Genomic DNA, 15,012 nt, shown 5'->3' with positions numbered 1-15,012 from the left:
ACAGCAGAGGGGGAGTGAACAGCTGTCTCTTTGCCTGTGCTCCACAGTTTTAAATTTGTAAAAATATAATTCACATGTGATTAAAGTGAACATTCCAGATTTTATTCAAGGTTATTTGTACACATTTCAACTTGCCCATGTACAAATTACAGCACTTTAAAAAAAAAAAAAATAGTCCCCTCATTTCAGGGCATCATAATATTTGGGACATAGCAATGGTATGTATATTAGTCATGTTTAGCATTTTATTGCATATCCATGATTGCTTGAAGTTTGTGATTCATAGACATCACCAGGAATTGAGCATCTTCTCTTGTGATGCTCTGCCAGGCCTCTACTCAGTCATCTTCAGTCCCTGCTTATTTTGGGAGCTTGTCCCCCTAAGTTTTCTCTTCATCATATGGAAGGCATACTCAGATTTTGATCGGGGGACTGACTTGACTATTTAAGAAATTTCCAATGTTTGGCATTGAAAAACCCCTTTGTTGTTTGAGAGGTATGTTTGGGATCACTGTCTTGTAGGATGACACACTATCCAATGAGTTTGGAAGCATTTCCTTGGACTTAGCAGATAAGATCTTTCTATGCAACTTAGAATTCATTTTCCTTCTGCTATCAGCAGTTACATCATCAATAAAGGTAAGTGTGCCAGTACCTGTGGCAGCCATACATCCCAAACCATAACACCCCCACCACCATGTTTCACAGATGAGGTGATATGATTTGGATCTTGGACAGTTCCTTCACTCTTCAACACTTTGCTTTACTGTTACACTGATACAGGTTAATCTTGGTCTTATCTGTCCACAAAACCTTCCAGAATTCTGTTGGGCCTTTTAAATACTTCTTAGCCAACTGTAATCTGGTCATCCTCTTTCAGTGGCTAACTAGTGGTTTGAATCTTGCAGTGTATTTCTGTTCATGAAGCCTCCTGAAGATTATTTCTAATCCATTGGATAGGCATTTGGGAAGCTTTCTTCATTATTATGAGAATTCTTCTGTCATCAGCACTGGAGGTCTTCCTTGGCCTACCAGTTCCTTTGCGATTACTGAGTTCACCAATACACTCTTTCTTAACAATGTTCCAAACAGTTGATTTTGGTAATCCTAAGGCATGGGTAATGTCTCTTACTGTTTTATTCTTGCTTTTCAGCCTCCTAATGGTTTCTTTGACATTCATTGGTACAACTTTGAAGAAATTACAGGGTTGTTGTCATGGAGACCATCTTCCCTTATGTTTTCTAGCATGTCCTGACTACAAGAGAAATAAATGGAGCAGAATTTGTCAGGTGTGTCCAAGGATTCCTGACACAGTATGTGGAACAGCCAACTAGAGGTGGGGCTATACTAGATCTCGTACTGGGTCATGAATCTGTCAGGTGGCAGACCTCCCAGTGGGGAGAGCATTTTTGTGATGGTGACCACAACTCCCTGTACAGCTATGGACAAGGATGAAACCAGACATAAAGGGAAATTGTTCAATTGGGGAAGGGCTAATGATGGGATGAGGCCGAAATTAGGTAGAGTAAATTGGAAACAGATGTTCACAGGAGAAAGCACAGAAGTAATGCAGAAGATGTTAAGGGGCCATTTGCATCAGGTTCAGGATAGGTTTGTCCCTTTGAAACAGGGAAAAGATTGTAGGAAAGGGAATTGTGGTTAACAAAAAGAGTGAGGCAGCTTATTAAGAGGAAGAAAACATTTAATTTAGGAAATGGGAAAAAGGATTGTATACATGTGAAGATCAGGAGGATGATAAGAATGAAGGAGCAGCCGCTTAAGGATAAAGGAGGCAACATGTGCCTAGAGGCGGAGCAGGTTTGAGAGGTCCTCAATGAATAGGTTGACTCAGTATTCACCAGAAAAAAAAAGACCTTAATCAGGGTGAGTTCAGAATCAAACAGCCTTGTGTGCTGGATGACGTTGAGATTAAGCAAAAAGTTCTGGATCTTCTTAAAAACATTAAGATTGGTTTTAATTTCACCCCCCCCCCCCCTTATTTTATACAAGTTATTTCAACAAATTGGTTAAACATGGTTGCATAGATCATTTTAATTAAATATCTTTGAGGTAACTATAAGCAACTATTGATGTAGTTTTATCTACTTTTTTCCATTGGCTTTTTTCATGCATGATTAATTGTATACAAATGAATTATTATGTAATTGTAAAATCTGTATTTATGCTTCTATATTAAATATAATCAAATATGTAAAAAAGATAAAATTGACAGGTCCCCAGGGCCCAAATGCAATATACTGCAGATTGCTGTGAAAAGGGAGGGAAGAGATAGCTGGGGCATTGGCTATGATCTTTTAGTCCTCCTTGGCCACAGGGGAGATGATAGAGGATTGGAGAATGGCAAATGTGATCCCTTCTTTGCATTTATAAATTTAAACACACTAACAGGCCCTTTTGGCCCATGAGCCCATGCTTCCCAATTACACCCAACTGACCTACAGCCCATGGTACATTCTTGAACAATGGGAGGAAACCGTAGCCCCTGGGGTAAAACCAAATAGACACTGGGAGAACGTACAAACTCCTTACAGACAGTGCGGGATTTGAACCCCAGTCCCAAATGCTGGTGTTGTAAGAGCGTTGCACTAATGGTTACACTAACCATGCCCCCTGAGGAAGGTAATTGGGAGAATCCTGGGAATTATAGACCAGTGAGTCTTGCGTCAGTGGTGTGCAAACTATTGGAGAGGATTCTTAAGGAAAGGATCTATGAGCATTTGGAGAAATAGTCAACTCAAGCATTGACAACATGGTTTTGTGAAGAGGTCTGCTTCACAGGCCTAACTGAGTTTTCTGAGGAGGTAACAAAAGAAATTAATGAAGGTAGAGCAGTAAATGTGGTCTATATGGACGTTTGTAAGGCATAAGACCTGTTTCCGCTCTGTAAATGGTTATATGGTTATTTGACAAGATTGCTCATGAGAAGCTTGTTCAGAAAGTCATGAAGCATGGGATCCATGGAACCTTGGCTGTGTGGATAAAAACTGGCTTGCATATAGAAAGCAGAGAGTAGTAGTGGAAGGAAAGTATTCTGCCTGGAGGTCAGTGACTAGTGGCATTCCAGAGGGATCTGCTCTTCATGATTTTCATAAATGACCTAGATGAAGAAGCGGAAGGATGGGCCAGAAAGTTTGTGGATGATACAAAGATTGGAGGAATTGTGGATGATGCTGAAGGTTGTCGTTGGTTACAAAAGGATATATGCAGGATGCAAACTTGGCCAGAAAGGTGGCAGATAGAGTTCAAACCAGATAAATGTGAGGTGATGCATTTTGGAAGGTCAAACCAAAAGGCTGAGAACAAGGTTAATGGTTGAATACTTAACAGAGTGGAGAAACAGAGGGACCTTGGGGGCCAAAATCAATCCATCTTTTAAGGTTACCATGCAGGTTGATAGTATAGTTAAGGAGCCCTAGGAGGATCATGGAGGAATCCTCTCTGTATGGAACATTGTGGATTGCAGAGGATCACTTGACCTTTGTTTGAGCCCTATTTGGAAGTTGCATCACCTGCCAATCAAGGTTGGACCCCACACCTTGCAAGTTTTGTTTGGCTTGGCTTCGCGGACGAAGATTTATGGAGGGGGTAAAAAGTCCACGTCAGCTGCAGGCTCGTTTGTGGCTGACAAGTCCGAAGCGGGACAGGCAGACACGATTGCAGCGGTTGCAAGGGAAAATAGGTTGGTTGGGGTTGGGTGTTGGGTTTTTCCTCCTTTGCCTTTTGTCAGTGAGGCGGGCTCTGCGGTCTTCTTCAAAGGAGGTTGCTGCCCGCCAAACTGTGAGGCGCCAAGTTGCACGGTTTGAGGCGTTATCAGCCCACTGGCGGTGGTCAATGTGGCAGGCACCAAGAGATTTCTTTAGGCAGTCCTTGTACCTTTTCTTTGGTGCACCTCTGTCACGGTGGCCAGTGGAGAGCTCGCCATATAATACGATCTTGGGAAGGCGATGGTCCTCCATTCTGGAGACGTGACCCATCCAGCGCAGCTGGATCTTCAGCAGCGTGGACTCGATGCTGTCGACGTCTGCCATCTCGAGTACTTCGACGTTAGGGGTGTAAGCGCTCCAATGGATGTTGAGGATGGAGCGGAGACAACGCTGGTGGAAGCGTTCTAGGAGCCGTAGGTGGTGCCGGTAGAGGACCCATGATTCGGAGAATCACAGTGCGGCTTTCGCGCAAACAGAGGAACCACTGACATGGTCTTTGCCCTCAGACAGCTCCAAGAAAAGTGCAGAGAACAAAACAAAGGACTCTACATCACCTTTGTTGACCTCACCAAAGCCTTCGACACCGTGAGCAGGAAAGGGCTTTGGCAAATACTAGAGCGCATCGGATGTCCCCCAAAGTTCCTCAACATGATTATCCAACTGCACGAAAACCAACAAGGTCGGGTCAGATACAGCAATGAGCTCTCTGAACCCTTCTCCATTAACAATGGCGTGAAGCAAGGCTGTGTTCTCGCACCAACCCTCTTTTCAATCTTCTTCAGCATGATGCTGAACCAAGCCATGAAAGACCCCAACAATGAAGACGCTGTTTACATCCGGTACCGCACGGATGGCAGTCTCTTCAATCTGAGGCGCCTGCAAGCTCACACCAAGACACAAGAGAAACTTGTCCGTGAACTACTCTTTGCAGATGATGCCGCTTTAGTTGCCCATTCAGAGCCAGCTCTTCAGCGCTTGACGTCCTGCTTTGCGGAAACTGCCAAAATGTTTGGCCTGGAAGTCAGCCTGAAGAAAACTGAGGTCCTCCATCAGCCAGCCCCCCCACATCTCCATCGGGCACACAAAACTCAAAACGGTCAACCAGTTTACCTATCTCGGCTGCACCATTTCATCAGATGCAAGGATCGACAATGAGATAGACAACAGACTCGCCAAGGCAAATAGCGCCTTTGGAAGACTACACAAAAGAGTCTGGAAAAACAACCAACCCCACACCTTACTGCTGGTTCATTTACATGACTCAGTGACATCACTGGCCAGATGCCCAGCTCAGAACTGGATAAAACATCGATGCATACCACATTTCTTTTTCTCTGCCTCTTGGCCCAAGTACTGGACATCGCTCTACTGTGGATATCACTAGAGGAGTCATGGGTAAAGTGTGCACTACACTCAGGTTGAGTTATAGTACTGCAATAGATCAGTGCTTGCAGAGAGCCATATCCCTGTTGGTACAGGGAATCAGGAATGTGCTTGAAAGTCCCTGTGTGTGAAAGACAGACAGCCACTGATATCAGACTCCAGCCCAAGCCCGATGTGAATACCTATATAGTTGTTTTGTAGTAGAGTAATTAAGTATCATTTGATGTCTTCCCCTATTTGTCTCCCATGTGTTCAATAAAGTTACCTTTGATTGTAACACTTGTGTCTAGACTCGTCTATCTGTGAACCCACCAAACCTGATACTTTTCCAACACAACAGATGCTGGGCTTCATTAATAGGGAAATTGACTTCAAGAGTCAAGAGGTCATGTTGCAATTCTACAAATTACTGGTGAGACCACACTCAAGAGTATTGTGTTCAGTTCAGTTCACCTCATTATGGGAAGGATGTGGAAGCTTTGGAGAGAGCACGGAGGAGATGAACCACGGTATTGCCTGGATTGGAAAATAAGTCTTATGAGGCAAGGTTAGCAGAGCTAGGACTTTCCCCTTTAGAATGAAGAAAGATGAGAATAGATTTAATAGAGGTCTTCAGGATTATGAGAGGCATAGATAAGGTGGACAGACAGCACCTTTTTCCCAGAGCAGGAATAGCAAACACTAGGGAACATCATCTCAAAGTGAAAGAATAATAGAAGGTTACAAGGTAGGAAGAGTTTGTTTTTTTTAAAATAGGAATATATAGGTCAGCAGAACATTGAGGGCCAAAGGGCCAATACTTTGTTGTAATGTTCTATGTTAACTCTGGCCTTCACATTGAAAAATGTCAACTACAGACTCCAAATATAAAGTACGCTGTTTGACCTGCCGAGTTTCTCCAGCATCGTGTTTTTACTTCAACCACGGTGCCTGCAGACTTCCGTGTTTTACTTCCAACGGTCATCAAAAGTTTTGAAGCAAGCCTAGCTCACTTATACCTGCACCAATTAAGCAAATAAACATACATGAGTAATCACAAACACCTGTGAAACCAAATTCCCAAACATCACGGTGCCCTGAAATGGGGAACAATGTATATTTAAAAAATGCTGTAATTTCTACATGGTCAAACCAAAATATATACATCTTAAATCTGGAATGTGCACTTTAATCATGTAAATTGTTTGATTAAATTTTAAAAATGTAGAGTACAGAGGCAAATCAAGGGGTGGAAATAAAAGCATCTCTGAACCAAACATCATGGAGGGCTACTGTAATTAAACAGAAGTGAAACCCCAAGGACAAATGAAAGATCTTAAAAAAACTGTCATAATTTAAGTGAAACAAATTATTTACCAGTACTTTCTTAACGAAGTTATTCTCATCATAAACAGTAGTAAACAATTAAAGGATATCAGAAAAAGTAATTCAGCATTTTATACCTTTCCTTCTAGCTAGAATAGTAATAAAATTTTCAATTCCATTTTTCACTAAAGCAAAGGGAACATCTGGCAATGAAAACCAAAGTAACTGTCATGAATAGAATTAATCATGTGGCAGGACTTAACCCCCCCCCCCCCAGAAATTTACAATCATACTTTTTTTTAAAAAAGCAATTAAGAGATTTATATTATTCTGATTTAATCACATTCTTTAAGAGTGATTGTTCACATAAATGTTCTTTTCATCAATTTCTACTGACATTCAGTACAGGAGCACATAAAATTGTTAAAACTCAATTATTAAGTTGTTTAGAACTATCAGATTGAAAATCCAAAAAAGCGAATGAGAAAAAAAAAACATTTGACCAGCTCAGGAAAGAGCTTTTGACGTTTCTTCTCTTCCCAATTGTTTCTCTGCACATTTCATGACTAAAATCACATCAAAAAGGAGCAATCACAGGTACTTTCCAAACAGGGATTGAGATTTTCTTCAACCTCAATCCAGTCTATTCTTCTCAAATCCCTTTTAAAATATCCCAACACATAAAGTAACTTTTCCCATGTAATAAAAAAGTTCAGGTTTAACAATCCATACCTGAATTCTGCGAAGGAATTCACAGCCATATTGGTCCATAATATGGAGCTAACTTCTTGTAATTGCCTCGTCCGTTCCTGCCACTCTCCCAGGGCAACATGGGATGCTGTTTGCCCCATTCCTTCAATAGACCCACGATCAACTTGACTTCTGATTAGAACTTCAAAGAAACATTTTGACTGGACAGCTCGACACAAAACAGCAGGCCCCTGTATGAGGAAAATAAAATGATTGTGATTAAAAAACAACTTTGCAGAAACACAGGCACAAGACACACACACAAAGCTCAGGATGCAGCAAACAATTAACTCTTCAATAATGTTCACACAATTATTTTGAACATTAAAATATGGGTGCTACTTCATAAACAGCTCAACCCAATAAACTGAAAGCAAAAACCTAAAATGATAAATTGAATAAAACAGGCTGGAAACACGATGCACTCAGGCAGCACTTGAAGGAAGAAACACAACAGTTCAGGTCAGTAACTCGCCATCATTACTGGAAAAGAAAACAAGCACTTTAACAGTTTCCAACCTGAAATGTTGACGATTTCTCTTTTTTCTGATGCAAGCTGACCTGCTGAGTATTTTCAGTATTTTTCTTTTTTTTTGTTGCTCAGATTTCTAGCTTTCACAATTTTCTTTTCATAGCAAACTATGCAGTACTGAGAGGATGAAAAGGAATTTCTGCGATGGGATGAGGATTAAAATTGCCCAGGTAACCATTGGTCTTCGGGACCATCTAATTATCACTATTAAACTGCTCCAGAAAGATTAGAGGATGACGACTGAGGAATAATAGGAGAGAAAAACCCTTCCTCTTAAATCAATAAACCTCCCATGTTTTGGCGGGTCTATCACATCTGCCTCGGTTTCACTATTCAATCATGAAAACAAAATTTCACCTTAATTTTGTATATTGCAGCTTTTGGATTAAATATTGCATTGAACAACTTCAGATAAGCAATTGCTAGAATTAGTTAGCAACTGAAGGGAACATGAAATCATTTCAGTATTTTTCCCTTGTATAATCATGAACTCAATCTCGACTATGGCCTCAGCTCAAAGATGAGCCTTGACCAAAAGAGAACTGGCGAAACTACAATTTGGAGGGTCAGAGATCGTGATGGATGGAGAGACATGATCACCCACACCAAATGGCAAGGCACCTGAATGATGAGTTGGTGTCTACCTGTTTAGCTGTAGCAATAAAGAGTTTTGGTGTTTCTGTACATTCTATTTGTATGATAGCACAGAAAGCAATCGTGTCACGTGGACAAACTTGGCTGCCATCTTATCATTCACATCCCCGCTCTTCAATGGGGTCAGAGATCTGTTGAAATGAGAAATTCTAGAGATCATATACCAGACATCTGAAATTTCTACTATTCATGCTGGTCCCAAAGAGGAAAGGATGCACAGCATCAGACGAACAAAGAATTGAGACAAATGGTGAAGACAAAACAGTGTTGTTGAAGAACTAAAAGCAACGAGAAGATGCCTCTGAAGATGGAAACAATTCCCGGTTAGGCCAATGAAGCATCACTCTGATAATGGGATGGTTCATACTTCATGGGTAGGCTAAGCAGTCACAGAAATGTGTCAATAACCAAGTCTGCAGACAACAGTCACACATTAGAATTTCCGCTGGGAGAAATTTTGAAGTTGGTGATGCTGTAGATGTTATACTGAGCAGTCTTTGTAACAGGGAACAAGGGGAAGGCATATTAATTAAGCAAATGCTAAACTAAGTGGGGTGTAAAGAACAGAAACAAATCATTAACAGAGTGAAGAGTTAAAATAATGCTGATGTGCATGGTGATGAGGTGAAAGTTGCCAGAACTGGAAATCAAAAGGGAAAAAAGTGGAGGTAATAGCCAATGTCATCCACAAAACAAATTCATTAGAGCAAGAAATGCCATTTCACATCTACCAGCTGAACAAGACAGTTCAGCTTCTCATAACACCACAGAATATTTTCAGACTGATTAAGAATAATTAATTCAAACATTATCTAGCCACATACCAAGGCGTCTGTGAAACATTTTGAAAGGATGCAAATTATCAAAGCCACAGCCTCCAGAGAATGATTATTTATGAAGACACAGTTGGTGTAGCGGTTAGTGCGATGCTGTTACAGTGCCAGCGACCAAGACTGGGGTTCGAATCCCACACTGTCTGCAAGGGGTTGGTACGTTGTCCCCATGTCTGTGTGGGTTTTCCCTAGAGGCTCCAGTTTCCTCCTATCATTCGAAATGTACATGGGGCTGCAGATTAATTGGTTGCCATTGGGCTGAAATGGCCCTGTTACTCTGTTGTACGTCCAAATTTAAAATTTTTATAAAGAGAAAAAAGACAAACCTTTAAGGATTTATCTGTGAAACCTTCCACCAGCCCACCATTTTCTACAGACGTTGGGGGCTTCCACGTTAGCCAATAGTCAGGATCGGTCGACACAGAACTAGTCCAAAATGCTCCAAACACAGCTGACATCAGTCCAAAACATAGCACATTTAATTCTTCAGAAGAAAGCTGGAATGCAAAGTTATTTTAGAATACATGTGCAAACAATTACAAGTAAAATGTTCACGACTTTTATCAATTGTTATTTTTCAAAAATGAGTGAAAACATATCTTCAGTAAAGAATTTTCCTCAAGCAAGGAGAGTGACATGAATACCACCATCCTATTAACGTTCAGCAACTCTTTTGGGAACTAATTTTTTGCGTTCTGTTACGAGCCCAGAGGACTCCAAAACCCAGCAGCAATAGAAATTCTTCAAGACAATGGTTACTTAAACAAAAGTTGCTTTTAATTTTTTTTTAAACATAATAACAGTGTCTTGCCGAAGAAACTTGCCCCATCATGGGTTTTCCAAATGATAACCTCTTCTTCCAGGTCACCAGAGTTCCTCTCGTTTCCCTTATTTCAGGAGAAACACTTTAGCCAGCCATTTCCTCTTGTAAAGATTACAAGGGTTTTGAACAGGCTGAACTCTGAACTCACAACCCGTTTTCAAATTGGGATTTTTCAACAAGCCTGCCAGCTTGCCATTTTGCAGCCTCAACTGCTGCTATTGAGCTGACTCCCCCCCACTCTCTCTCCAAAAGAGAAATCATTCATTTTTTTTCTCCTCTCTGTTTGTACAAAACAAATGACCTCTCCCAAGGCTCCAAACCCAACTTTCAAAAGAACTTATCAGTATTTGAGCCTGGACATGATCAACATTATGTTCCATTTGCACCTCCTTTTGAAGTACTCTCCAAAGCAGTTCCATTCTCTCTGCAATGCCACTGGTGACACAATGTCTCACTTCAGCAAAGTTCTTGCATTTTAAATAAGATGACTTTTGAGAAATGTTACTCTGTTTGTGAAGTGCAACCTAAACTAAAGCCCCACAATCCCTTTTAAAGACATATTTTACCCATAACTATTCTAACATATCCCATAACAATTCATGTATACAATTTTGAAATATTTAAGAAATACTTAAGAACGATTACATTTTGATGTAATCGCTTTTTAATGTTTCTGTTTGACATTTAACAGAGCTAGGTTGCTTGCTGTCAAAGTCCATTTCAGCTGTCTTGTGGATTGCTCCATCTTACCCAGAATACCATATTACATTGTACATGGCCCTGCTTCCTTACGGGGCTTTGCAGAATGAGCCCTCAATACTTAGCAGCAAGTTCAGCCTTCCAAATTCAAATTGGTAATTGTATCATCCCATCTCAGTAGCAAGGCAGTTGCAGCAGTTTTTGTTTGGGGTCAACAAAATACAATTACCTTTTTTTTTTAAAAAAAAACATACAAGACACATATTTTTATATGTTGAAAGAAAGTGCACAATTGATAGCGGCCATGGCATTAAAAGAACACGCACAATTTATACCAGGCATGGGAAATTTTGATCTTGGGAATATTCTCTTGGCCTGGGTGTCATTGTATTAAGAGAAGCAGGATATTCTGGCTTGGGCACTGCACAATGATAAGCGTATACAGAGCCGTTGTCATACCCACACTCCTGTTCGGCTCCGAATCATGGGTCCTCTCCCGGCATCACCTACGGCTCCTAGAACGCTTCCACCAGCGTTGTCTCCGCTCCATCCTCAACATCCATTGGAGCGCTTTCATCCCTAACGTCGAAGTACTCGAGATGGCAGAGGTCGACAGCATCGAGTCCACGCTGCTGAAGATCCAGCTGCGCTGGATGGGTCACGTCTCCAGAATGGAGGACCATCACCTTCCCAAGATCGTGTTATATGGCGAGCTCTCCACTGGCCACCGTGACAGAGGTGCACCAAAGAAAAGGTACAAGGACTACCTAAAGAAATCTCTTGGTGCCTGCCACATTGACCACCGCCAGTGGGCTGATATCGCCTCAAACCGTGCATCTTGGCGCCTCACAGTTTGGCGGGCAGCAACCTCCTTTGAAGAAGACCGCAGAGCCCACCTCACTGACAAAAGGCAAAGGAGGAAAAATCCAAAACCCAACCCCAACCAACCAATTTTCCCCTGCAGCCTCTGCAACCGTGTCTGCCTGTCCCGCATCGGACTTGTCAGCCACAAACGAGCCTGCAGCTGACATGGACCTTTACCCCCTCCATAAATCTTCGTCCGCGAAGCTCCTGAGGGAGGAGATTAACATATCAAGGGCCTCTAATTCTACCTTATGGCATTTGTTTAATCACCCTCATTACCATAAAATTCTCAATTGCACACTATCTTTAACAAGGTAGGCTTTAAGGAAACGCTTTTTAAATCATGACAGAATTAAAATCCTGCTTCAACTCTGAAGCCTGTCTTCGATTTAATTGATTCCTCTCCAAAGCTTGTTAATATGTTGCAGGAGGATATCATTTATCTAATGGATGATTGACATTTCTGAGAGAAGTTGATTGGGTGTTAATTGTGGGAGATTAACTGTGAAGGATAGTTGGACCATGGAATGTGCTTTGTCTCATGTTCCAAGTAAGTGCAAATGGCTCTTGTAAGTCAAAATGTAGAATATTACACCTGCGCGGTAAATGCGTGTGCACACTATATGAAAATATTTTTATTCAATTTATGATTTTCTGTGTGTTATATGCGTGCGCATTATGTGAGTGAAAATACAGTATATCCAAGCATTTGGAGGGGGAATTTGAACTTTCTGCTCACCTCTGTTTGTATCAAATACCAAAATTCTCGAAGACCTTGAGCACCGGCTGGAGTTGATTTTATGCAGAATGTCACTAACTGACGTAGTTCTGCACACACCTTCAACTTATCTGGTTTAACTCTAGTTCTGTAAAAGATAATTAATAAGAAAAATCAATTTTAATCACATACAAGTTTTATTTAAAAAGTGTATTGCTCTTAAATCTTAAAGCAAGCCTACAAAATTTGATGTGTGCACATTTTTAGTTAAACAGCAAAGTCCGCAGACACTTGGGTTGAGTGTAATACACAGAAGTGCTGGAGAAAATCCGATCACGCAGCATCTAAAGGCAGGAAAGGATAACCAACGTCTCGGGCCTGAGCCCTTTGCCAAGGTATAAGCAAAATGACAGTTGGGCACCTAAATAAAAAAAAGTTGTGGGGGAGTGGTGAGGGAGGAAGGGGCAGGGCAAGAGTTTGAGAGCAACAGTTATTACAGAGTGGGAAAATCAGTGAGAGGCTTTCACAGAACTCCCTAACTGCTTTCAAAGAGAGGGGAACAGTGCATTTTTTTAAATTTGTATTCCAATTATAGATGTAACAATGAGCACTGCTTCTATGTAGAAAAGCAAAGGTATTATTTACATATACTTTGGGTACATAGATCTACATATTAACTTTGGCATTAAAGAAAACAAAAAAAGTTAACGAACCTGTAGACTGAAGCTTTCACAAGGCTTGAAAACATGCCAATTGTTTTAAGCCATTTAAACTGAAATGTAAATATCGTAACCTACACTTAAATATTGACAGAGAAGCGGCCTCAACTACTTCCTGTGGCAAAGAATTCCACACATTTACCACTCTCTGAGAGAAGAAATTTTTCCTCATCTCAGTCCTAAAAAAATTCCCCCTTATGTAGGTTCTTGGGAGTCACTATCTCGGAAGATCTTTCCTGGAACCAACACACCAATGGCATCATGAAGAAAGCCTCTGCTTCCTCAGGAGTTTGCGGAGGAGCTAGTGGAGTTGTTCAAGTGAACCGGTACGGACTTGAAGGGCCGACATGGCCTGTTTCCGTGCTGTAAACGGTTATATGGTTATTACTCCAAGCTTCCAGATTTACTTTGTAGTAAAACTTTGACATAAACATTTTATGTGTACGACACAAATACAGCATGAAGAAACTTTACAATTGTACATTTTAAAATACTATTCATGAAATAGAGACATAAAGTCAAACCATAATGATCAAAGATATAACCAAAGACAAGACAGACATGGCTGAATCTCTGCCAATACCACTTTCAAGACTTCAAATTCTTCAGTTCAACTAAATTATTGTCAAAAATTGGTCTTTCACTAGTCAGTGGCAGGTGGAGGACTACGCACACCCACTTTGTAAAAGCCAAAGCATTGTGGAAACGAACCGAGGACATTATCATTATTATTAAAATCTTAGCAGAAATGTTCTACTGTTATCCCGCTATTTAAAACAAATCTCTGGGATGCAAATTAGAAATGATGATGCAAGTCCAACCTTGAGAAATCCTAAAACTAGTCTCTAATTTTAGCACAGAAAGGTGACTGACTTTAAAAAGCGATATTTCATATTGGGGAGCGAACCACCAACAACTTAAAATTTGGGTTTGGAAAATCAGGGATTCCACAGAAATATAATTGGACTGTAACAGAAGGGTCAATATATAATTTGCAATAAAGCAAGCAATGTGCAGTTTTAAAATCAGAGGTTGGAATTTCACAAGTGAAGGAAAACACACTTTCACCTACTCTTGTGGATGATACATAGCAAATTATACCGGGTCGATTGTTTGTCTCAATTGCTAAGGAGTAAAGAAACAGATTAAATGTGATCTCATGGAATATAGAAACAGACTTGACAGGTTAAATAGCCTGTTCCTCTATTTGTATTCTCCTCCTTTCTGCAACAAAACTGCCTTCAACTTTGTGGGAATAATTTTTGTTTTTGCTTACCCAGGCATTAACGATAGATCCATGAGGTCTGCCAGTACTTTAAACTTGCAGAGTAGTGCCAAATAATCTACTGTCGGCCACAGTTGAACATTACTCTGTAATAGATCCAAAGAAGCCACATCCAGTTGAGGTGAACTGGGCTCAATGCTTTCTGAGTCTGCAGAATTGAGAAGACCTTGCGATTTCATCACAGAAGTTAATGAGTTTATCACAGGCCATATTTCATCTGTAATAACAGAGATTTATGTCACAGGTATTTAATATCAACTAATAGGAAATAAATAACTTGAAATAAACATATGTATTTATTTTCTCAGCTAGTAATGGACTCAGTTGAAACCAACTCTGTTCTCCATCAGCCAAAATATGCTTCAAAACTGCTTGAAATCAATTTAAAAACACAAGTTTCTGACTCATACTTCTGATTTTCTCATTCACAATTATCCTCTCCCCTCCATGAAATGCTATGAATATCAGGTCACTGTGTAGTAAATGTAGGAAGATGTCATCTTTAAAGTTTGGACACTCAAGGGAAATTTACGGACAAAAATGAACTCTTGTAATGGACTGGTTTATCACCTTGAACCTCCAAACACAATAACAAAAGACATAAAACAGAAAAATGGAAAACAAAAGTTAAACAGGAAAAAAAACTCCCCAGAAAAATGGAAAGAAAAAGTCCAGAATCCTTCATCAGTTTCTGGATTTATTTCATATTTCTAATATCTGAA

At 40.5% G+C, this 15,012-nt stretch overlaps 1 protein-coding gene across 1 annotated transcript in view; it reads right to left on the bottom strand.

The window, feature by feature from the left end:
* Positions 1-15,012, bottom strand: part of mdn1 (midasin AAA ATPase 1) — a 228,121-nt gene that overhangs the window by 98,680 nt on the left and 114,429 nt on the right. The window contains exons 57-60 of the mRNA XM_069887323.1: positions 14,282-14,507; positions 12,308-12,434; positions 9,509-9,679; positions 7,146-7,354 (exon numbers count right to left, since the gene is read on the bottom strand). Of these exons, the coding sequence (XP_069743424.1) occupies positions 7,146-7,354; positions 9,509-9,679; positions 12,308-12,434; positions 14,282-14,507 (733 nt within the window). The remainder of the gene's footprint in view (positions 1-7,145; positions 7,355-9,508; positions 9,680-12,307; positions 12,435-14,281; positions 14,508-15,012) is intronic.

This window comes from Narcine bancroftii, chromosome 6 (genome assembly GCF_036971445.1).
Source record: "Narcine bancroftii isolate sNarBan1 chromosome 6, sNarBan1.hap1, whole genome shotgun sequence".
In the NCBI taxonomy this organism is placed as follows: Eukaryota; Metazoa; Chordata; class Chondrichthyes; order Torpediniformes; family Narcinidae; genus Narcine; species Narcine bancroftii.
The sequence above is the reverse complement of the archived record's forward strand: the minus strand, read 5'-3'. Positions and strand labels throughout refer to the sequence as shown.